The 25,818-nt window shown below is 46.8% G+C and overlaps 1 protein-coding gene across 1 annotated transcript; it reads left to right on the top strand.

The window, feature by feature from the left end:
* On the top strand, positions 1 to 25,818 carry LOC116137046 (gamma-glutamyl hydrolase 2-like). The gene is made up of 10 exons (XM_031422731.1): positions 1 to 26; positions 381 to 531; positions 625 to 711; positions 22,957 to 23,046; positions 23,207 to 23,301; positions 23,423 to 23,483; positions 24,392 to 24,481; positions 24,608 to 24,670; positions 25,284 to 25,372; positions 25,674 to 25,818. The coding sequence occupies exons 1-10, from the start codon at positions 1 to 3 to the stop codon at positions 25,768 to 25,770; spliced, it is 849 nt and encodes a 282-aa protein (XP_031278591.1). The 3' UTR covers positions 25,771 to 25,818.

Below are 25,818 nucleotides of genomic sequence, written 5' to 3'. Positions count from 1 at the left end.
ATGACAAGTTTGCAAGGGGCACTGGGGTAAGTTGAGAAAGGTTACAATAAGATAATTTTAACTCCATCAAAGAAGGAAGTGCGTTTATCACTGATAGCCAATCAAAGGCTCTGTGGAGCTCAATATAGCTCAAATCAAGGCGCTTCAGAAAAGAAAGACCAGATAACCACCCCAAATTCTCAACATGCAAGGATTAATACCAAGGTAAAGATATTGCAGATTAGGGAGATTTCCAAGGTCGTAAGGAACACTTCCCCTAAATCCGGCTTTAGAAAGGTCAAGGTATCTTATATTCCCCATTGAACCAAGAAATCTAGGAACCTAAATTTTTTCAAAATAATTATAGTTCAAGTCCAAGTAAACCAAATGCTAAATTATAGGTCAAGGTATCCTGGTGACGGCGCTTCCGGTAGGTTGAATAATGCAACGAACGCGTCGTATATTGCGGCCTCGTATGTGAAGTTAGTTGAATCGGCTGGCGCTCGTGTGATTCCTCTAATTTATAACGAACCTGAAGAAATTTTATTTGAGGTGAATGATTTAGTGGTTTATTGATTAAACCCTATTTTTTTGTTGGCGTCGTTGTTGTTGTTAAGGTAAAGTTTGTTTTGATGCTTGTTGCAGAAGCTGAAGTTGGTGAATGGCGTGTTGTATACTGGAGGTTGGGCCAAAACTGGTTATTACTACGAGATTGTTGAAAGAATTTTCAAGGTAAATAAGCACATAAAAGTGCTTGTGGAAAAGCACTTACTGAATGTTTCTTAAAAAGCTTTTTTTTTTTTCTTTACCCCTTAAAAATCGCAATTTGAAGGAGTGTTCTGGCAAAAATGCTTTTTCTTTAAGTACAAAATAATTTACTCCTAAACAGTTTCGTAAAAATACTCACTGAATGCTTCTCCGAAAATTACTTTAATCCTTTTTTTTTTTTTTTTAATTTATAGACCTCTAAATTTTTATCATTTTTTTATTTTTTGCAAAAATATAAATTCTTTTTAATCATAAAACCAATGGTCTTTCGAATATACAAGTAATTCATTTTTTCAAAAAGCACTTTAGATGCCTGTTACGCCTGGGAAATCAAGGGCTGACGTAGGAAATCACGTGATTTGGGGGGGGGGGGGGGGGGTACTTGCTCCTGTCAGAATGTTAAGCATACGTCAGGCCTGCCAATAGCTACGGAGCTCCCACGTGCCCATCTCCCTGCTCCAAATCGCGTGAAATCAGTTTGGAAGGTGGGAAATGTGACATAAAGCCGGATTTAATCCTGACATTCACACCAACCCATGGATTTAATGATGATTACTTGCACTCACCTCACTATAAAAAGAGGAAGACCCCTTCATTAAGGGGATTCGGCTATTTTACACTTGGAATTAGCTCTCTCTCTCTCTCTCTCTGATAACTTTGTATTTATTTTTTACCAATCATTTGTAAGTCAGTCCGCTGTTGCGACCTGACCCACTATATTAATACAAATCAGTGGACGCAGGACTTGCTACCTTAGTATCCGAACCACTTTAAAAGGCTCTCATTGCATTTACTCTACATTCTACCCATAATCACATGTGTCTCTTGACCAATCAACGTCACACACGTGTCGATTAGTTGGTGCCAAAAATCACGCATCAACAGTTTGGCGCTAGAAGGAAGGCCCAGATTTAGTGTTCATCCTTCATTAGGAGAATCTTTACTACTGGTCCTACAGTAACAGATGGCCCGCCAATCTGAACCTGAACAAGCCAACCAGCGCGCTGAGGGAGTTCCCCAGACCCAAGGGGATACCTCTTCCAGAATACTTCCAGCCCTACAAATTGTTGCGGTGGATATCCTAGCAACTTCACAGCTTGACCCCACCATCAGAGGCTACCTAGAGAGGTTCGACAATACTCTCCAGACGGTCAACCAAAGGTTAGACCGTCTGGACCAAGGCATGCCATCTAAAACAGTTAAGGCGGTGCAACCGCAAAAAACGCCTGCAGGCCACGCGAAAGCGCGGCAAAGGGAAATAGCCCGTGCCGCGAGCGCTGTAGAGCGTAGACGTAAGGGTAAGCAAGTGACAAAAAGCAAGCCTACGGGCTCCAAAGGGCCAGCGAACACAAACCGTGCCCCGAGCAGGGTGCCGAGAAAACTAAGAGTCGACGAAAAAATAAATCCCGAGCTGTCCCATGCCATGTCGCAGGTGAACCCAAGCAAAAGTGCTGGGCGAGGCGATTCTTATCACCGCCAACAGAACGATCCTGATCGCTATCGTGAGGATGGTCCTTACACCTCGCGGGGTGGTTCGTACCACCACGAGGGTCATGAAAATACCCCGCACCATCCATCGCCTTCACACTCCTCTAGCCAGCGTGTGTCGAGAGCGGCCAGAAATACCGATCGAGGCGAAGAGGAGTCTGACCTCCGGACTCTCCTGAATCGTAATCGCGAGGGTCGGACTCGCATGGGTGAAAGCAATCCCCAACTGGCTCCGTTACCGCAAATTGAGGAGTTGCAGCTAGCTCTGGACAGGCTGAGAGAGCAGCAGAACGAGCAGACCCAAGTCGCCTCTGCATCCCCCTTTTCTCCCGAAGTGTTAGCTGCTGCACTCCCACCAGATTTTAGAATGCCTGACATGCGGCCGTTCGATGGGAACCATGACCCGCAGGATCATTTGTATGAGTTGAATGACCTGATGGAGCTCTACCACGTTTCGGATCTTGCAAAATGATGTTGCCTGGCTGTGACTCTAACCTCTCATGCCAAGCGGTGGTTAAGGTCGCTCCCAGCAGGAACAATCAGTTCGTGGCCTCAGATGAGTACGACGTTCCTACAACATTTCCAAGCAAATCAGAAATTCTCAATGCCTTTGAGCTATCTCAGCAATATAAGGCAAGAAAGGGACGAGTCCCTACAATCTTACATCGACCATTTCCATAGGGAACTCAACAAGGTGGCTCACGCCCCCGAAGAGTCAATCCGAACTCTCATAATAGCCGGAGTTCGCCCGCAAACCGACCTGTGGAAAGAATTACAGGCTGAGGATGATGTTTCCCTCACCAGATTCTATAACCTCGCAAAAAAGTACCTCCGCATAGAAAATTCATTGGCGGCACTACGACGTCGCGATCACAGATCTTTGGGTAGTATGTCTGGTCGGGGAGAAAGTAGAAGAGCTGATCGCAAAGGAGACATTAACGATCAGCGAAAAGGAAAGAAACCCCGCTACGAGCACAAAAAATCCTATGCCTCGGTTCCTCGTCCTGACCGCGACAGGCCCTAATATACTCCACTGAACACCTCTGTATCTGCCATTCTTGATAAATCCAAAGAAGCCAGTCTGCTTGGAGAACCCGAACCCATGAGAACCCCTGCGACAGCTAGAAATAATAAAAAGTACTATCGCTATTATTGGGACAATGGGCACCATACTAACGAGTGCCGAGCCCTGAAACAAGCAATCAAAGAACTTATCAAGAAGGGACACTTCAAGGAATGCATCGATGACTCTGCTCCCTCGAAAGAAAAAGATCGGGGGGAGCCAAGTAAGAAGCGTCGCGATCAAAAAGGGGTGCTCGGTCTCACCTTGATTTTCGAGGGACCGCACTTCGCTGGAAATTCACGAGGTGCCCAAGAAAGGTATGCTCGTAAAGCTCATCACGACCCCATTAGAGTGATGAGTGCGGATCGACGACAACAAAAGGTTCACCGAGAGGAAGAGATTTCCTTCTCCGAGCGGGACGCGTCCAGGTTACACCATCCCCACGACGACGCCCTTGTAATCACTCCCCTGATAGGGCGCTATAACACCTAGAGAATGCTGGTGGATAACGGGAGTGCTGTGAACATCCTGTTCACATCCACCTTCGAAAGGATGAATCTAGACGAGGCCAACCTGAAGCCTGCCTCGTTCCCGCTGTACGGATTCACAAGAGACCATCTACTCCCCAAAGGAACAATCTCACTCCCAGTCACGCTGGGTGATTTTGACGAAGTGACTAGAATGATTGAATTCTTAGTGGTGGATTGCCCGTCAGCCTTTAATGGGATCCTTGGGCAACCTCTACTAAGATAGTTCAAGGCGGTCACTTCAATTTACCATCTGAAAATAAAGTTCCCCACCCCGACGGGGATCGAGGAAGTCAGCGGCTCTCAGCGCGTATCACGTGACTGCTATGTAAAAGCAGTCCAGATGGCGCACAAAGGAAAGGGCATTCCACAAAATGCACCTCGCCAGGCCATGGCGATCAACAGGATCGATCCACGACCTGGCTCGGTTGAGGACAACCTAGACCCTCACATTCAAGACTGCCCCTCCAGTGGGCCAGTTGAGGACCTGACTAAAGTCCAGGTTGACCAGAAAGAGCCAAGCAGGGTGTTAAGAGTAGGTAAAAATCTCAATCCCCAACTCGCTAACGAACTGACAGGTTTCCTTAGGAAAAACGTCAACGTGTTTGTCTGGTCGCATGCAGATATGGTCGGGATCAGCCCGGACATTATTTGCCATGCGTTAAATATCGACAGCGAGGCCAAGCTAGTTCGCCAAAAAAGAAGAGCAATGGATCCGGAGCAGTATACCACATTAAAATCAGAAGTGGAAAACCTCCTCTGAAATGGATCCATCCGAGAGGCACTCTACCCGATGTGAGTTGTCAACCCGGTCCTGGTAAAGAAGCCAAACAGAAAATGGTGGACCTGCGTTGATTTTAGCGACCTCAACAAGGTCTGCCCGAAAGACAGCTTCCCTCTGTCGAGAATCAACCAGCTCGTGGATGCCAACTCGGGGCACGAGCTGCTAAGTTTCATGGATGCATACTTGGGATACAATCAGATCCCTATGTATGGCCCAAACGAGGAACACACGTCCTTCATTACAGACCGGGGGCTGTACTGTTACAAAGTTATGCCTTTCGGCCTCAAGAACGCTGGCGCAACCTACCAGCGGCTGGTTAACCGAATGTTCTCTGACCAGATCGGAAGAACAATGGAGGTCTATGTGGACGACATGCTGGTCAAATCCCAGGTCGCCTCAGAACACATTGAACATCTCGCTAAGATGTTTGACATCCTCCGGCTCTACAGAATGAAACTGAATCCTCTCAAGTGTTCATTCGGGGTGTCATCAGGAAAGTTCCTGGGATACATGGTTAATTAGCGAGGGATAGAAATAAACCCCGAGAAGATTCAAGCCCTGCTCGATATGGAGAGCCCGACCAGCAAAAAGCAAGTCATGAGCCTAAATGGATGAATAGCAGCACTAAACAGCTTCATATCGAGGCTAACAAATCGTTGTTTGCCGTTTTTCAATGTTCTAAAGGCCAACAAGAAGTTCGAATGGACTCCCGAATGTGAACAAGTGTTCCAAAGTATAAAAGAACACCTCGGGAAGCCACATCTCCTCTCTAAGCCTCTCCCACAAGAGACTTTGCCCCTATACCTGTCCGTTTCGTAGTTTGCAGTCAATGCAGCCCTAGTTCGAGAAGAAGAAAAAGTTCAATGGCCTGTCTACTATGCGAGCAAGTGTCTGTCGGATGCCGAGATGCGGTATCCTGAAATGGAACGATTAGCTTATGCTCTGCTAATCACTTTCAGAAAACTACGACCTTACTTCCACGCCCATACAATCCATGTAATGACTAATTACCCCCTCAGGCAGGTCCTCTAGAAGCCGAAAGCCTCGGGTAAACTGTTCAAATGGGCAATGGAATTAAGCCAGTTCGACCTAAAGTACAAGCCCAGGTTGACCATCAAAGGCCAAGCTGTCGCTGACTTCATTTCAGAATTCTCCTATCTCCCGAATGAGTCAGACCAACAGCCCAGTGAAGTCATCCAAGAGAGTATCTAGAACCTATCGACCTGGAACCTCTATGTCGACGGATCATCGATCTGAAAAAGGGCAGGAGCAGGCCTCCTCCTGTTGAGTCCCGAAGGGGCTCGCATTCACGGCATCCTGCGGTTCGGATTTAAGGCGACTAACAACAAAGCTGAGTACGATGCTCTGCTCGTCGGATTACGATTGGCCAGAGAAATGGGCGCAACCACAATCAGCGTTCACAGCGACTCTATGCTAGTCGTCAACCAAATCCTAGAAGAATACCAAGCCAAGGAAGAGAACATGATCCGTTACCTAAAAGAAGCCAAGGCCGCGCTCGAGCAGTTCAAGCATTTCACGATCACCCAGATCCCCAGAGATAGCAACTCTATGGCTGACGCCTTGGTAAAAATAGCCTTGTCGTTGGACTCTGAGGCACCTGATGGCATTCCTGTTCTGTTCATCGAGACCCCGAGCATCAGTTCAATTGAACAGGCCATGAATGTAACACAATCAAACTCCTGGATGACGCCCATTTACAGGTATCTCAAAGATGGGATCTTGCCCGATGACAAGATCGAGGCACGGGTCCTGAAAACAAGATCTGCTTGCTACACGCTCATCGGGGATCAGCTGTATAGGAGGGGATTCAGTGCCCCTCTCCTCCGATGTGTAACCAGCGAAGAGGCAGATTATATCATGAGAGAAATCCATGAAGGGATATGCGGTAATCACACCGCTGTACGATCTCTCATGAACAAGGTTGTTCGCCAAGGATATTATTGGCCCTGGATCTAAGAAGATACCCACAATTTTGTCAAGAGGTGTGATAAGTGTCAGAGGTTTGCGAACATTCCGCGAGCCCCCTCTCACAAACTGGTAACGATGTCTAGCCCCTGGCCATTCTCTATGTGGGGGATCGACCTTATCGACCCCATGCCGGTCGGAAAGGGAGGAGTTAAATATGCCATGGTCACGGTAGATTATTTCACAAAATGGGTGGAAGCTGAACCACTGGCCGCGATCACGACCAGAAAGCTGAAAGACTTCGTTTTCAAGAACATAGTGTGCCGCTATGGAATTCCTCACACCCTCGTTTCGAATAATGGGAAGCAATTCGACAATGAGGAATTCAAGTTCTTCTGCGACGAGCTGGGCATTCATAAAAAATTTGCCTCAGTTGCTAGACCGCAAGCAAATGGCCATGTTGAAGCTGTCAACAAGACCATCAAGCATACTCTAAAGGCCAAACTTGGAGCAGCCAAGGGAAATTGGGCCGACGATCTCCCCAAAGTCTTATGGGCATACAGGACAACCCCAAGAACCTCCACCTCAGAGACGCCCTTTTCGCTAGCCTATGGCTGCGAAGCAATGATTCCCGTGGAGGTGGGAACTGGCTCTCTTCGGAGAGACTTGTACGATGAGGTTGAAAATGAAGCACTTATGAGGGCGAGTCTGGATCTTGTTGAAGAGCACCGCACCAAGGCTTCGCTAAGGATAGCAGCCTACCAGCAACGTGCGAAGAGGTTCTTCGATTCAAAGGTCAAGCGAAGAGACTTCCAGGTCGGAGACCTTGTGCTAAAAAAGGTTCTCCTTGGAACCAGGGAACCAAGTGCGGGGGTACTAGGACCTAACTGGGAAGGTCTATACCGGGTCGACAAGGTGATCAGACCGGGGACTTACCATCTCAAAAGGTTGAACGGTTCCAAAGTACCCCGAGCTTGGAATGCCGAGCACCTCCGACCATACTATCAGTAATCCCGAACTCAACCCTCGTTATAATTTAGTTTTGATTTTGTTAGTTCCCTTTTATTGTAAAGTATTATTCTGTTTGCTTATAACAGTTCGAATTTATTCTGCTCGCTTGTAGCAATTCGCGTGTAACATTGCCTATGTAAACAAACTGAATTGTAAATAGCACTCATGTATGATAAAGCGAACAGCAATAGAAAGCCAAATGTATTCTCATTTATTTACAACAAAAATTGTTAAGACCCTGTTAATTCCAAAGGGGATGGGGGGGTGGGGCGGTCTCATTACACTATGCTTGGTCGGTGGGGGGATCCTTCGAAGCAAGACCCGAACCCTCTGCCTGGTCGGATCCCCGGGCGACGGCTGCTGCTGCTTTATCATCTTCCCTCGCCAAGATCTACAAGGTCTCTTGCCACCCCGGTGGGAGGTGAGACATATCCAGATCTGGGTTCTTTGGTCGTAGCGTATAAATGGACCCGATCGCCCAGTCAACAGCCTTATCCTCGATCTCCTCGGACTGGATCCGCATTTCTTCAATCAGGGAAGCAATTTTTCCCCGACTCTCCTGGAGTTCAGCCTCGAGATCTAGCTTTTCGTTTTCAGAGGCCTTCCTCTCTTGCTCTGCTCGCTGAGCCTGTGTGAAGGTCATTTGGAGCTCCTGGTCTTTCTCTCTGACCTCCTTGGAGAGCCTAGCTGTTGTCCTCTGGAGCTCTATTATTTCCTCCGCACGTCGCTGAAGGTTGTCTGGGGCGGTCTCATTACGCTATGCCTGGTCGGTGGGGGGATCCTTCGAAGCAAGACCCGAACCCTCTGCCTGGTCGGATCCCTGGGCGACGGCTGCTGCTGCTGCTTTATCATCTTCCCTCGCCAAGATCTGCAAGGTCTCTTGCCACCCCGGTGGGAGGTCAGACATATCCAGATCTGGGTTCTTTGGTCGCAGTGTATAAATGGACCCGATCGCCCAGTCGACGGCCTTATCCTCGATCTCCTCGGACTGGATCTGCATTTCTTTAGTCAGGGAAGCAATTTTTCCCCGACTTTCCTGGAGTTCAGCCTCGAGATCTAGCTTTTCGTTTTCAGAGGCCTCCCTCTCTTGCTCTACTCGCTGAGCCCGTGTGATGGTCGTCTGGAGCTCTTGGTCTTTCTCTCCGACCTCCTTGGAGAGCCTAGCTGTTGTCCTCTGGAGCTCTTTTATTTCCTACGCACGTCGCTCAAGCTCCGCTTTCTGGAAGTCAACTGTCCGCATAGCAGCCAACTTCTAGTTTAGATATTTGTTTGCTGCCTCAGCGGACAGTGCTCTTTCCGACTCAACGTCGTTCAAGCTCTATTTGAGCTTTGCGATCTCATCTTTCAGATCGTTTTCTCCCTTCGCGACCCCCAGCCGAGCCTTTTTCAGGGACATTCTCATGGCGAGCAGAGCCTGCGAGCCAAAAAGAGTTAGAACGCAGAAGGCGGACATTCTTACAAGAACAATTCGTTTACCTTGCTTAGGTGTTGAAACGACATGGTCATCAGGTCGACGTCGCCCGAATCGGTGAACTGTTCATATGACTCCGATATCCCACACTCAAGTAGAGAGTAGACTATCGGCTGCAGGTATTCATGCAGGTTCCCAAGTGCGTCCAGCACTGGTGTGTCCTTCGCCTTGTCGGCGGCCACCATCTCTTCCTCGGGTTCCTTGCTGTTAGTGTATATCAGTGTATGCCCTAGAAACCATTCGTGTTGTCGGTTTCAAAGCATTTTGTCTTGTATCTATATATATCATAAATAATAGAAGAAAGAGTTCTTCAATTCATATATGTAAATTGNTTCCGCTACTTAAAATACATTAGGTTGTTAGTCTTGCTCCCTGTGGATTCGATCCTGCTTACTGCTACTACGGTATTTAGGTTTAATTTTGTGACCGTGACGACCGGTCTAACATCTCTTCCTCGAGTTCCTTGCCCGACCTTCTTCTGACGTCCCACCTCGACCTCAGTGGTTCTTCCTCAGACTTGGTCTCTGACTCGTTGGCCTGAATCTGCTTCTTCTTCTTCGACCGTTGGGCCGGAGCCTTCCGCTTCGGGCGAGTAGGTGGTGGCTGTGCGACCTGTTCTGTTCTAGTCGCTTCTTGCTCAGGACGAGTCTGGGAAGGCACGGCAGTTCGCGTCGGTTGTACCGTCGTGGGGCGAGCAGCTTCGGCCTCCCTTTCTCTCCTCGATCGGGGGAAATTGAATGTTGCTCGTCAGGGCTGTTCGGACTCTTTTGGAGGCATGGTCGCTGCATGTAAGTACGTTAGTAACTAAACAAAAACTATTCTATGACTAGAAGGGGATCAGTGTAACTTACATTCTGGGGACTCTAAAGACGCGTTCTCACTAAGAAAACTGTACTTTCGCAAGTTCGTGGTCGTCACGAGCTTCCTCGCGTCCCGGCTTTCTTCGGGAAGGACTCCAAAAGACACGAGCCTGTCCGGGTCGGTGAGCAGGTCTTGGCTGGTCGTCTTGTTAACTGCAAAAGAATGCAGGTCGTTAGAGTAAAGGTGGCCTACAGCCAATGAACCTAGCAAAGAAGAACCTACTTGGTTTTTGAAAGCGGCAGTGGCCGTCGTAGCAGAAAAAGAAGAACTTCGTCTCATAGGCCCCCGCGTTGCTGGGATAGCTATGTATCCCTTCGGTGATGGTAGGTCACCGGGACAAGTAATAGGAGTCCTTGTCCTTACTTTTTTTAAGAAATTATGTGACGCCGAGCTCCACTGCCATTAGCTCGCCCAAGCCACTCTTGCGGCACGTGATGTACATCGCGACTGCGATGACATACGCGTTTGGCATCAACTGCATTGGTGCGATCCCGAATTGATCCAGGACCGACCTAATAAAAGGGTGGAAAGGAATCGTCCCTCCACCCTTGAAGATCTCTTCGAAAATCGCGGCTAGGCCATCGGAAGGATGCCGCGACGACCGGATGGCGTCAAGGAACACCTCTGCTCAGACGTCAAACTGTCTTTTTATCCTCTCGAACTCTTCTCGGGTGAGAACTGAGAAGACATCGAGGGATGCGTTCGCGGGAACATCCCGCGGAGACGAACCGGCTCCTTCCTCGGGTCTGGACGTTGAAGGTTCCATTCCACAGTCTGCAACACCGACAGACAGAAGGTCATTTTAGCCATCGCACGTTGCCCAGCACGGCGGCGTGGAACAAAGTCCCTAAAACCCTAACAGTAGCTCGAGCCGCCATTCACGACTCGAACCCGATTCCGGCTTCGCATCTTTGATGAAACACCAGGAGACCCAACACCGTTGCACCCCCCAAATAAAAGAGAAAAAGAAAGACCTTACCTTCTGGGGCGCGTGACCAAGGACAGTTCTTGTTTCGGATATCGGAGAGATGCCAATCGGAAAAGAAGAACTTCCAGTTTGCAAAGATTTTTCACCCCGGGCAAAAAGGGTTATGGTGGCATCATCTGAAAAAGTTCGGCTTTTATATGGACTATGAATCGATGGTTACCACCCCTCGGAATCGAAATGACGCACTTCTCTCTCTCCGCATTAAATGAGCCCCACGTTGCATTCAATGTTGTGATGAGGGTTGTCGTTTCGAGTATGTCGTGCAATTAATGCTCTGTCAAAGCAACGCCGGGTCAGCACACAACGCATTTAATGCGCCTGACACACGCAGAGCGCTTGTCAGCGTAGAGACGACCTCATTTAGTCCTCATCTCTAAAGTAGTAAGGAGCGCCCGATGAAGCCAGGTCGCTTGGGTGATGATTGTCAGGTCGTTCGGGCGAGGTTTGTGCGAGGATGTGTTCGCAAAAGGCCTTGTCCCGAGCTCCTTCCATTCAGGTCGAAATTATCAGAACCTCCAATTGCGGCATGACTTAGTTTCCAAGGTTCGATCCTCAAACCTTAAAAACTAGGAGACTTCTGTTACGTCAGGGAAATCAAGGGCTGACGCAGGAAATCACATGATGGGGGGGTGACCTACTCCCGTCAGAACGGTAAGCACACGTCAGGCCTGCCAAAAGCTACAGAGCTCCCACGTGTCCATTTCCTTGCTCCAAATCGCGTGAAATCAGTTTGGAAGGTGGGAAATGTGACATAAAGCCGGATTTAATCCTGACATTCACACCAACCCATGGATTTAATGATGATTACTTGCACTCACCTCACTATAAAAAGAGGAAGACCCATTCATTAAGGGGATTCGGCTATTTTACACTGGAAATTAGCTATCTCTCTCTCTCTCTCATAACTTTGTATTTACTTTTCACTAATCATTTGTAAGTCAGTCCGCTGTTGCGACCTGACCCACTATATTAATACAAATCAGTGGACGTAGGACTTGCTACCTTAGCATCCGAACCACTTTAAAAGGCTCTCATTGCATTTACTCTAAATTCTACCCATAATCACGTGTGTCTCTTGACCAATCAACGTTTCGCACGTGTCGGTTAGTTGGTGTCAAAAATCTCCATCAACAGTTTGGCGTTGGAAGGAAGGCTCAGATTTAGTGTTCATCCTTCATCAGGAGAATCTCTAACCTACTGGTCCTACAGCAATAGATGGCCTACCAATCTGAACCTGAACAAGCCAACCAGCGCGTTGAGGGAGTTCCCTAGACCCAAGGGGATACCTCTTCCAGAATACTTCCAGCCCCACAAATTGCTGCGGTGGATATCCCAGCAGCTTCACAGCTTGACCCCACTATCAGAGGCTACCTAGAGAGGTTCAACAATACTCTCCAGACGGTCAACCAAAGGTTCGACCGTCTGGACCAAGGCGTGCCATCTAGAACAATTAGGGTGGTGCAACCACAAAAAACGCCTGCAGGTCGCGCGAAAGCGCGGCAAAGGGAAATAGCCCGTGCCGCGAGCACTGTAGCGCGTAGATGTAAGGGTAAGCAAGTGGCAAAAAGCAAGCCTACGGGCTCCAAAGGGCCAGCGAACACAAACCGTGCCTCGAGCAGGGTGCCGGCAAAACTGAGACTCGGCGAAAAAATAAATCCTGAGCTGTCCCATGCCACGTCGCAGGTGAACCCAAACAAAAGTGCTAGGCAAGACGATTCTTATCACCAGCAGAACGATCCTGATCGCTATCGTGAGGATGGTCCTTACACCTTGCGGGGCGGTTCGTACCACCGCGAGGGTCGTGAAAATACCTCGCACCATCCGTCACCTTCACACGCCTCTAGCCAGCGTGTGTCGAGAGCGACTGGAAATGTCGGCCCAGGCAAAGAGGAGTCTGACCTTCGGACTCTCCTAAATTGTAATCGTGAGGGCCGGACTCGCATGGGTGAAAGCAATCCCCAACTAGCTCTGTTACCGCAAATTGAGGAGCTGCAGTGAGCTTTGGACAGGCTGAGAGAGCAGCAGAACGAGCAGGCCCAGGTCGCCTCTGCGTCCCCCTTCTCTCCCGAAGTGTTAGCTGCTTCACTCCCACCAGGTTTCAGAATGCCCGACATGCGGCCGTTCGATGGGAACCATGACCCGCATGATCATTTGTATGAGTTCAATGACCTGATGGAGCTCCACTAGGTTTCGGATCTTGCAAAATGTCGTTGCTTAGCTGTGACTATAACTTCTCATGCCAAGCGGTGGTTAAGGTCGCTCCTAGCGGGAATGATCAGTTCGTGGCCTCAGATGAGCACGACGTTCCTACGACATTTCCAAGCAAATCGAAAATTCTCGATGTCTTTGAGCTATCTTAGCAATATAAGGCAAGAAAGGGACGAGTCCCTATAATCTTATATCAACCGTTTCCACAAGAAACTTAACAAGGTGGCTCACGCCCGCGAAGAGTCAATCCGAACACTCATAATAGCCAGAGTTCGCCCGTAAACCGACCTGTGGAAAGAATTACAGGCTGAGGACGATGTTTCCCTCACCAGATTCTATAACCTCACGGAAAAGTACCTCCGCATAGAAAATTCATTGGCGGCACTACGTTGTCGCGATCACGAATCGTCGGGCAGTATGTCTGGTCGGGGAGAAAGTAGAAGAGCTGATCACAAAGGAGACATTGACGATCAGCGAAAAGGAAGGAAACCCCACTACGAGCACAAAAAGTCCTATGCCCCGGTTCCTCGTCGTGACCGCGACAGGCCCCAATATACTCCACTGAACGCCTCTATATCTGCCATTCTTGATAAATCCGAAGAAGCTAGTCTGCTTGGAGAACCTGAACCCATGAAAACCCCTGCGACAGCCAGAAATAATAAAAAGTATTGTCGCTATCATCGGGACAATAGGCACCATACTGACGAGTGCCAAGCCCTGAAACAAGCAATCGAAGAACTTATCAAGAAGGGGCACTTCAAGGAATACATCGATGACTCTACTCCCTCGAAAGAAAAAGATCGGGGGGAGCCAAGTAAGAAGCGTCGCGATCAGAAAAGGGTGCTCGGTCTCAACTTGATTTTCAGGGGACTGCACTTCGCTGGAAATTCACGAGGTGCCCAAGAAAGGTATGCTCGTGAAGCTCATCACAACCCCATTAGAGTGATGAGTGCGGATCGGCGACCACAAAAGGTTCACCGGGAGGAAGAGATTTCCTTCTCCGAGCAGGATGCGGCCAGGTTACACCATCCCCACGACGACGCCCTTGTAATCACTCCCCTAATAGGGCGCTATAACACCCAGAGAATGCTGGTGGATAACGGGAGTGCTGTGAACATCCTGTTCGCATCCACCTTCGAAATGATGAATCTGGACGAGGCTGACCAGAAACCTGCCTCGTTCCCGCTATACGGATTCACAGGAGACCATCTACTCCCCAAAGGAACAATCTCACTCCCAGTCACGCTGGGCGATTTTGACGAAGTGACCAGAATGATTGAATTCTTAGTGGTAGACTGCCCGTCAGCCTTTAATGGGATCCTTGGGCGACCTCTACTAAGACAGTTCAAGGCGGTCACTTCAATTTACCATCTGAAAAGGAAGTTCCCCACCTCGACGGGGATCGGGGAAGTCAGCTGGTCTCATTACGCATCGCGTAACTGCTATGTAAAAGCAGTCCAGATGGCGCACAAAGGAAAGGGCATTCCACGAAATGCACCTCGCCAGGCCATGGCGATCAGCAGGATCGATCCACGACCTGGCTCGGTTGAGGACAACCTAGACCCTCGTATTCAAGACTACCCCTCTAGTGGGCCAGTTGAGGACCTGACTAAAGTGCAGGTTGACCAGAAAGAGCAAAGCAGGGTGTTAAGAGTCGGTAAAAATCTCAACCCCCAGCTCGCTAACGAACTGATAGGTTTCCTCAGGGAAAACGTCGATGTGTTTGCCTGGTCGCATGCAGATATGGTCGGGATCAGCCCGGACGTTATTTGCCATGCGTTAAATGTCGACAGCGAGGCCAAGCCAGTTCTCCAAAAAAGAAGAGCAATGGATCCGAAGCGGTATACTGCATTAAAATCAGAAGCGAAAAACCTCCTCCGAAACGGGTCCATCTGAGAGGCACTCTACCCGACGTGGGTTGTCAACCCGGTCCTGGTAAAGAAGCCAAACGGAAAGTGGCAGACCTGCGTTGATTTTAGCGACCTCAACAAGGCTTGCCCGAAAGACAGCTTCCCTCTGCCGAGAATCGACCAACTCGTGGATGCCACCTCGGGGCACGAGCTGCTAAGTTTCATGGATGCATACTCGGGATACAATCAGATCCCTATGTATGACCCAGACGAGGAACACACGTCCTTCATTACAGACCGGGGGTTGTACTGTTATAAAGTTATGCCTTTCGGCCTCAAGAATGCTGGCGCAACTTACCAGCGGCTGGTTAACCAAATGTTCTCCGACCAGATCGGAAGAACAATGGAGGTCTATGTGGACGACATGCTGGTCAAATCCCAGGTCGCCTCAGAACACATTGAACATCTCGCTGAGATGTTTGACATCCTCCGGCTCTATAGAATGAAACTGAATCCTCTCAAGTGTTCATTCGGGGTATCATCAGGAAAGTTTCTGGGATACATGGTTAATCAGCGAGGGATAGAAATAAACCCCGAGAAGATTCAAGCTCTACTCGATATGGAGAGCCCGACCAGCAAAAAGCAGGTCATGAGCCTAAATGGGCGAATAGCAGCACTAAGTCGCTTCATATCGAGGCTAACAGATCGTTGTTTGCCCTTTTTCAATGTTCTGAAGGCCAATAAGAAGTTTGAATGGACTCCCGAATGTGAACAGGCGTTCCAAAGTATAAAAGAACACCTCGGTAAGCCACCTCTCCTCTTTAAGCCTCTCCCACAAGAGATTTTGCCCCTATACCTATCCGTCTCGCAGTCCGCGGTCAGTGCAGCCCTAGTTTGAGAAGAGGAAAAAGTTCAATGGCCTGTCTACTATGCGAGCAAGCGTCTGTCAGATGCCGAGATACGGTATCCTGAAATGGAACGATTAGCTTATGCTCCGCTGATCGCTTCTAGAAAGTTGCGACCTTACTTCCACACCCATACGATCCATGTAATGACTAATTACCCCCTCAGGCAGGTCCTCCATAAGCCGGAAGCCTCAGGTAAACTGCTCAAATGGGCAATGGAATTAAGCCAGTTCGACCTGAAGTACAAGCCCATGTCGACCATCAAAGGGCAAGCTGTCGCTGACTTCATTTCAGAATTCTCCTATCTCCCGAATGAGTCAGACCAACAGCCCAGTGAAGTCATCCAAGAGAGCATCTAGAACCTATCGACCAGGAACCTCTATGTCGATGGATCATCGACCCAAAAAAGGCAGGAGCAGGCCTCTTCCTGTTGAGTCCCGAAGGGGCTCGCATTCACGGCATCCTACGGTTCAGATTCAAGGCGACCAACAATGAAGCTGAGTACGAAGCTCTGCTCGTCGGATTACGGTTGGCCAGAGAAATGGGCGCAACCACAATCAGCGTTCACAGTGACTCTATGCTGGTCGTCAACCAAATCCTAGGAGAATACCAAGCCAAGGAAGAGAACATGATCTGTTACCTAAAAGAAGCCAAGGCCACGTTCGAGCAGTTCAAGCATTTCATGATCACCCAGATCCCCAGAGATAGCAACTCTGTGGCGGACGCCTTGGCAAAAATAGCCTCATCGTTGGACTCTGAGGCACCTGATAGCATTCCTGTTAGGTTCATCGAGACCCCGAGCATCAGTTCAACCGAACAGGCCGTGAATGTAACACAATTAAACTCCTAGATGACGCCCATTTACAGGTATCTCAAGGATGTGATCTTGCCCGACGACAAGATCGAGGCATGGGTCCTGCGAACAAGATCTGCTCGCTACACACTCATCGGGGATCAGCTGTACAGGAGGGGATTCAGTGCCCCTCTCTTCCGATGTGTAACCAGCGAAGAGGCAGATTATATCATGAGAGAAATCCCTGAAGGGATATGCGATAATCACACCGCTGCACGATCTCTCGCGAACAAGGTTGTTTGCCAAGGATATTATTGGCCCCGAATCCAAGAAGATACCCACAATTTTGTCAAGAGGTGTGATAAGTGTCAGAGGTTCACGAACATTCCGCGAGCCCCCTCTCACGAACTGGTAACGATGTCTAGCCCTTGGCCATTTTTTATGTGGGGGATCGACCTTATCGGTCCCATGCCAGTCGGAAAATGAGGAGTTAAATATGTCGTGGTCGCGGTAGATTATTTCACAAAATGGGTGGAAGCTGAACCACTGGCCGCGATCACGACCAGAAAGCTGAAAGACTTCATTTTCAAGAACATAGTGTGCCGCTACAGAATTCTTCACACCCTCATTTCAGATAATGGGAAGCAATTCGACAACGAGGAGTTCAAGTTCTTCTGCGACGAGCTGGGCATTCATAAAAAATTTGCCTTAGTCGCCAGACCGCAAGCAAATGGCCAAGTTGAAGCTGTCAACAAGACCATCAAGCACACTCTAAAGGCCAAACTTGGGGCAGCCAAGGGAAATTGGGCCGACGATCTCCCCGAAGTCTTATGGGCATACAGGACAACTCCAAGAACCTCCACCTCAAAGACGCCCTTTTCGCTAGCCTATGGCTGCGAAGCAATGATTCCCGTGGAGGTGGGAACTGGTTCTCTTCGGAGAGACTTGTACGATAAGGTTGAAAACGAAGCACTTATGAGGGCAAGTCTGGATCTTGTTGAAGAGCACCGCACCAAGGCTCCGCTAAGGACAGCAGCCTACTAGCAATGTGCGAAAAGGTTCTTTGATTCAAAGGTCAAGCGAAGAGACTTCCAGGTCGGAGACCTTATGCTAAAAGAAGTTCTCCTTGGAACCAGGGAGCCAAGTGCGGGGGTACTAGGACCTAACTGGGAAGGTCCATACCGGGTTGACAAGGTGATCAGACCGGGGACTTACCATCTCAAAAGGTTGAACGGTTCCAAAGTACCCCGAGTTTGGAATGCCGAGCACCTCCGACCATACTATCAGTAATCCCGAACTCAGCCCTCATTATAAGCTAGTTTAATTTTGTTAGTTCCCTTTTTATTGTAAAGTATTATTTTGATCGCTTGCAACAGTTCGCATATATTCTGCTCACTTGTAACAATTCGCGCGTAATATTGCCTATGTAAACAAACTGAATTGTAAATTGCACTCATGTATGGTAAAGCGAACAGCAATTGAAAGCCAAATGTATTCTCATTTATTTACAACAAAAATTGTCAAGACCCTATTAATTCCAAAGGGGGGCAGTCTCATTGCGCTACGCCTGGTCGGTGGGGGGATCTTTTGAAGCAAGACCCGAACCCTCTGCTTGGTCGGACCCTCGGGCGGCGGCTGCTGCTGCTTGATCATCTTCCCTCGCCAAGATTTGCAAGGTCTCTTGCCACCCCTGTGGGAGGTCGGACATATCCAGATCTAGGTTCTTTGGTCGCAGTGTATAAATGGACCCGATCGCCCAGTCGACGGCCTTATCCTCGATCTCCTCAGACTGGATCCGCATTTCTTCGGTCAGGGAAGCAATTTTTTCTCGACTCTCCTGGAGTTCGGCCTCAAGAGCTAGCTTTTCATTTTCGGAGGCCTCCCTCTCTTGCTCTGCTCGCTAGGCCCGTGTGAAGGTCATCTGGAGCTCCTGGTCTTTCTCTCCGACCTCCTTAGAGAGCCTAGTTGTTGTCCTCTGGAGCTCTTTTATTTCCTCCGCACTTCGCTCAAGCTCCGCTTTTTGGAAGTCAACTGTCCGCATAGCAGCCATCTTCTGGTTCAGATATCTGTTCGCTACCTCAGCGGACAATGCTCTTTCCGACTCAACGTCGTCTAGGCTCTCTTTGAGCTTCGCAATCTCATCTTTCAGATCGTTTTCCCCCTTCGCGGCCCCCAGCCGAGCTTTCTCTAGGGACATTCTCATGGCGAGCAGAGCCTGCAAGCAAAAAAGAGTTAGAACGCAGAAGGCGGACATTCTTACAAGAACAATTCGTTTACCTTGCTTAAGTGTTGAAACGACGTGGTCATTAGGTCGACATCGCCCGAATCGGCGAACTGATCATATGACTCTGATAGCCCACACTCAAGTAGAGAGTAGACTATCAGCTGCAGGTATTTAGGCAGGTTCCCAAGTGCGTTCAGCACTGGTGTGTCCTTCGCCTTGTCGGCGGCCACCGTCTCTAGTTAGAGTCATGAAAGTGACTCTATTTTGGTGATAAAAATACCCCATGTGTGATTAAATTGAAGTATATTGAGATAATTAAAGAATTTATGAATTTATTCACGAAAATCGCTTCCTAATATTTTTCTTATGAATTTAACGTGTTTGGAATGATTTTGGAAAGTATATGAGTTGATATTAGGTTGTGGTTTATGGATTAAGGGTGATTTTGTCTCATTTATGTTGTTTAGGGGGTAAAATGTCATGTTTTAAGGGGCTGATTTTGTCACTTTTCAATTGTGCAGGGACTAAACTAATATTTTACAAATTATTCTATAAAAGAAAAGTGCAGATCGCGTTTTCCAAGAGGCTGTTCACCCAATTTTCCGGCGAGCTCTGGCGACCCTTCGTCTCCCTTCGGCGACGATTCATCTCCCCATGCATCGATCCGTTGTCAGTCACCGCAAACCACCGTGAAACGCCATACAACACCGCGACGCTTCGCCTTCCACCACCGCGTCGTTTCATCTTCCCGCCAGTTTTGACCGTTTTTCGACGTCGTTCCAGCTCCCCAAGGGTAGATCTTCATTCCCCACAGCCGGATCTACACTTCCCTAGCTTCAGCCGCGGCGAAAACCGTCGGAATCCGTGATTTAGCCGCACCAACTCTTCATCTTCCAGGCTAGATCCTGCTTATTTCTGGTGACTTCTCACCTCCCCAGGACCTGATCTGAACTCCCCATCACCAGAGCTTTCCATCAGTACCTTCGGATCCCATTTCCGTCATCGTTTTTCGAAGACCCGCCGGAAAATTAACGTTTTTCGGCGAACCACGGCTGTTCGTATTCTGGGTTGTCTGTTGGTTGTTTTCGCCCCTTCTTTGCATCATATCGCTATCGGTTACCTCCTCTCCGCCATGGTCAGCTCCGTTTCCACCGTTTCGGCCTCCGTCATCANCTCCATCAATCCAAAGCAAAGGAGTAGGTATAATCTCTTTTCCAAGCTTTGTTTGAAAACCGGTTTTAGAATCCATGCTTTCATTCTCCATCTCCACCACTCTTCATGCATGCTGATTCTTTCACTTGCCCGACCTCTTTCTGACGTCCCGCCTCGACCGTAGTGGTTCTTCCTCAGACTCGGTCTCTGACTCGTCAGCCTGAATCTGCTTCTTCTTCTTCGACCGCTGGGCCGGAGCCTTTCGTTTTGGGCGAGCAGGAGGTGGCTGTGCGACCTGTTCTGTTATGGTCGCTTCTTGTTTAGGACGAGTCTGGGAAGGCGCAGCAGTTCGCGTCGATTGTACCGCTGTGGGGCGAGCAGCTTCGGCCTCCCTTTCTCTCCTCGATCGGGGGAAATTGAATGGTGCTCGTCGGGGCTGTCCGGACTCTTTCGGAGGCATGGTCGCTGCATATAAGTACGTTAGTAACTAAACAAAAACTATTCTACGACCAGAAGGGGATTAGTGTAACTTACATTCTGGGGACTCTAAAGACGCGTTCTCACTAAGAAAACCGTACTTTCGTAAGTTCGCGGTCATCACGAGCTTCATCGCGTCCTGGCTTTCTTCGAGGAGGACTCCAAAAGACACGAGCCTGTCTGGGTCGGTGAGCAAGTCTTGGCTGGTCGTCTTGTTAACTGCAAAAGAATGCAGGCCGTTAGAATAAAGGAGGCCTACAGCCAATGAACCTAGCGAAGAAGAACCTACTTGGGTTTTGAAAGTGGTAGTGGCCGTCGTAGCAGAAAAAGAAGAACTTCGTCTCGTAGGCCCTCGCATTGCTGGGATAGCTATGTATCCCTTCGGCGATGGTAGGTCGCCGGGACAAGTAATAGGAGTCCTTGTCCTTACTTTTCTTAAGAAAGTATGCGACGCCGAGCTCCGCTGTCGTTAGCTCGCCCAAGCCACTCTCGCGGCACGCGATGTACATCGCGACTGCGATGACATACGCGTTTGGCGTCAACTGCATCGGTGCGATCCCGAAGTGATCCAGGACCGACCTAACAAAAGGGTGGAAATGAATCGTCCCCTCACCCTTGAAGATCTCTTCGGAGATCGCGGCTAGTCCATCTGCAGGATGCCGCGATGACCGGGTGGTGTCGAGGAACACCTCTGCTCGGACGTTGAATTATCTTTTTATCCTCTCAAACTCTTCTCGAGTGAGAACTGAGAAGACATCGAGGGATGCGTTCGCGGGAACATCCCGCGAAGATGAACCAGCTCCTTCCTCAGGTCGGGACGTTGAAGGTTCCATTCCGGAGTCTGCAACACTGACAGACAGAAAGTCATTTTAGCCATCGCACGTTGCCTAGCACGGTGGCGTGGAACAAAGTCCCTAAACCCTAAAAGTAGCTCGAGCCGCCCCCCAACGCCGTTGCACCCCAAAAAAAAAAAAAAAAAAAAAAGAGACCTTACCTTCTAGGGCGCGTGACCGAGGACAGTTCCTGTTTCGGATATCGGAGAGATGCCAATCTCAAAAGAAGAACTTTCGGTTTGCAAAAGTTTTTCACTCGAGGCAAAGAGGGTTCTGGTGGCATCATCTGAAAAAAGTTCAGCTTTTATATGGACTATGAATCGACGGTTACCACCCCTCAGAATCGAAACGACGCACTTCTCTCTCTCCACATTAAATGCGCCCCACGTCGCATTCAATGTTGTGATGAGGGTTGTCGTTTCGAATATATTGTGCAATTAATGCTCTGTCAAAACAGCGCTGGGTCAGCACACAACACATTTAATGTGCCTGGCAGACGCCTGACATGCGCAGAGCGCCTGTCAGCGCAGAGACAACCTCATTTAGTTCATCTCTAAAGCAGTAAGGAGCGCCCGATGAAGCCAGGTCGCTTAGGTGATGATTGTCAGGTCGTTCGGGCGAGGTTTGTGCGAGGATGTGTTCACAAAAGGCCCTGTCCGGAGCTCCTTCCATTCAGGTCGAAATTATCAGAACCTCCAATGGCGGCATGACTTAGTTTCCAAGGTTCGATCCTCAAACCTTAAAAACTAGGGGACTTCTGTTACGCCTGGGAAATCAAGGGCTGACGTAGGAAATCACGTGATTGGGGGGGGGGGGGGGGGGTGACCTGCTACCCAGTCCGGACACTGTAGCTCACAACGTCAGGCCTGCACATACTACGAAGCTCCCCGTGCCCATCTCCCTGCTCCAAATCGCGTGAAATCAGTTTGGAAGGTGGGAAATGTGACATAAACCAGATTTAATCCTGACATTCACACAACCCATGGATTTAATGATGATTACTTGCACTCACCTCACTATAAAAGAGGAAGACCCCTTCATTAAGGGGATTCGGCTATTTACACTTGGAATTAGCTCTCTCTCTCTCTCTCTCTGATAACTTTGTATTTATTTTTACCAATCATTTGTAAGTCAGTCCGTGTTGCGACCTGACTCACTATATTAATACAAATCAGTGGACGTAGGACTTACTACCTTAGCATCCGAACCACTTTAAAAGGCTCTCATTGCATTTACTCTACATTCTACCCATAATCACGTGTATCTCTTGACCAATCAACGTCACAACGTGTCGATTAGTTGGTGCCAAAAATCACGCATCACAATGCCTATTTTCTTTGCTCGAGAAAAGCGTTTTCTTAAGAAGTTGCCTTTTTATCCGGGAAAAAAACCCTTTTTTTTTTTTTATTATCCTGATTAGGCTCTAGGAGTAAAAGAAAAAACGAGTTTGATTTGTTAAAAGTGCTTTCTGATGGTTTCAAAGCACCGTGAATTGATTTTCTGAAGCTTACCTTTCTACATTTGAGTTAGGCCGTGTTAGTATAGTATGGTATATTATAGTATAACAGAGATTGATTTATCTAAATATTGAGTTTCTTACTGTAAAAATTTTCATTAATTATAAGCTTTTCTCTTCTGTTTCTTGCAGAAAATTTTAGAGAAGAATGATGCGGGAGATCATTTTCCATTATATGCCATTTGCTTAGGCTTTGAACTTTTAACAATGATCATTAGCAAGGTAAATTTTTTTTGTTTTTTATTTGTCAGACCACATCATTCTTGTGCTTAGGTGAAAAATGATTTAAACTATAGGATTCCTTGGTATATTTTAGTGAAGTTCTTTATTTTTTTATTTATTTTTCTGAATACGGCTTTTGTTTTTTTTCCCTTGATAACAGAACACAAACATTCTTGAATCATTCAATGCAGCAGATCAGGCATCGACTCTTCAGTTCATCAGAAACACTAATATTGATGGAACTGTGTTTCAAAGGTAAATGATTTTCATTATTTTAAAAGGACTTTACTGTGAATACACGATGATCCTAATATCCTATTACTCTTATTACGGTTAACACTTCTAAGCATGCTTATATTCATATGCATTTTTACAGATTTCCACCAGATTTGCTTAAAAAGTTGAGCACAGATTGTCTTGTCATGCAAAACCACCATGTGAGTCACTTGTGCTTCTTCTATTGCTTAACATGTTGTGCATTTCTCTATCCAAATTCAATTAATTGAAAGGATCTTTTGGGGTTGTATAAAAGGTATTGGGATTTAACACTGCTCACACCAGGGGTAGGGACGTGTTTGGTTTAAATTTATAGGTTTGATAAAAATAATAAGTGCAGTGTGAGAAAAGAAAAGAAATTATGTACCCTCGTTTTTGATATATGTATATAATACAATTTTCATTGTTCAAAAGAAAGTGGAGATGCTTTTTTTTTTTTTTTTTTTTTTTGGCATTGTAATATAGAACTAAAATGATTTTTGAAGTATAAAATTCATTTTATATATTCTTCTATCTTTATATTCTTTTTACCCTGAAATACCCCAGACCTGCTTCACGAACTCAAGTTTGAAAACTGACCTCTGTCTCCTCTTTCACATCCCCAGTTTGTTTGTTTATTATCGGGAAAGCAGTCAAAGGATATTCTGGCCCTTGAAACAATACAAAATAAGCTAAGCCTGGGGGAGAAAATAATATTAGTGTCTCTTATGAATAATCTTTGCTTGATTAGGTAGACTTACTTCCAAATTTTGCTCTGTGGTTTTCCTCTTTGATTCAAAGTCCTGAAATTAGTTCATTTTTATGTACTTTATTCAATTTATTTCTTAAGATGCTGGTCTTAGAGTTTCAGAGATGGACTCTCCAATATTTTTCAAGTGATGTTATCATTTCAAATTTTGCCATATAATTTTTCTTTCTTTTTAATCATACATGTGAGACTAATCTTTCAATGCTATATCAGTTGGGATCTAAGAATTAGGATATATAGTATTATTCATATGTTTTATTGCTGCATGGTGTTTGAATTATTTTTAGGTTAATTGAAGTTTATGTGTCTTCTTTTCAACAGTATAGCATTTCACCAGAGAGAATGCAAGAGAACTTGGATCTATCTAGGTTTTTTAAAATTTTGACAACAAGTGCGGATGGAGATGATAAGGTAAGGTTCATAATCAAATTTTTATTTTTATATTGATATGTGGGCTCAGGAAATAATTACGACATGCTTTAACTCAATATGAATAGTCTACTGGAAGAATTCTAATTATGGTACTCATAATTTCAGGTCTATGTCTCTACAGTACAAGCTTATAACTATCCTGTGACTGCTTTCCAATGGCATCCAGAGGTATTTACCTCAACATGCTTCACACTGTTCCATGTGTGCTCCATCACATATGGTTTATTATTTTGACTATTGGATGTATGGAAACATTCTTTTTGACATTTTACTTTTTATCTATATTAAATATATTTAGCTTAAAAGAAAAAAAAAAATTCTGCAAATCAAATTCTGATGAGTATCAATGTTGTTGAAGGTCTAACTTATCTGAGTTTGTTTTAAGAAATAAATGCTGTCAAATTATTCAAGGCAACTATACTAGATCGTATGTCTGGGTTTTATGAAGGGTGAAATGCATGGTCACTTAATGTGTGGTTCAGACTGAGCTTCATGCTGTCTTGATTGTCTGATATGATGTTATTTTATAGCTAGCTTCAATAATCTGTAATTTATGTTAAGAAAAATTCAATATTCCATATTGATGTGCCTTTTTTTGGCTTAACTAGATTGCAAATTATTTTCAGCTCCGTTCCTGTGTACTTATGTGTCCACATTTATGTTTGTGTTAAATATTTTTCTTCCTCAATCTGTTTGCTGTTATTGAGTAGAATATTACTAGATCTCTTGGTAATGCTACTGATTTCAATTAAGGTGAAAAGACTAATCAATTGCTCTGCAGAAAAATGCTTTTGAGTGGGGGTTATCGGGAATTCCCCACTCGGAGGATGCCATTCAGGTGACTCAACATGTTGCAAACTTTTTTATCAGGTTAGTTCTTGATAACCATGAAAGTCTCAATGGCTTATATTGTAAAAGTTAAATTTATGCTCACTGCCCAAGCAATAAAGTTAATAGTATTCAACTGGCAATTTCTTGCATCTCTTTTGTATTTTCTAGTCAAGGCTATGTAACTGTTCTTTGGATGTTCTTTACAAATAGTGATGCTTAAAATGCCAGGACCTAGTGTTTAGTTGTCAAAAAAAGAGACTAGGTTAGGACTTTGCATTTGTGCATAACTATAATGATTAAAGGTGCTGAGGCTGATATCAACTGTATGTCTGTTTTGCAGTGAGGCTAGGAAGTTGATGAACAGACCGCCTGCTCGAAAAGTGCTTGACAACCTTATCTACAATTACAGTCCCACCTACTGTGGAAAGGCTGGGTAAGTGTTACTGTCCTTGAATCCCAAGTGGTATGTTAAGGCTCATTTGGTA

The sequence above is a fragment of the Pistacia vera genome, unplaced genomic scaffold (assembly GCF_008641045.1).
Source record: "Pistacia vera cultivar Batoury unplaced genomic scaffold, PisVer_v2 Contig320, whole genome shotgun sequence".
NCBI lineage: Eukaryota > Viridiplantae > Streptophyta > Magnoliopsida > Sapindales > Anacardiaceae > Pistacia > Pistacia vera.
The sequence above is the reverse complement of the archived record's forward strand: the minus strand, read 5'-3'. Positions and strand labels throughout refer to the sequence as shown.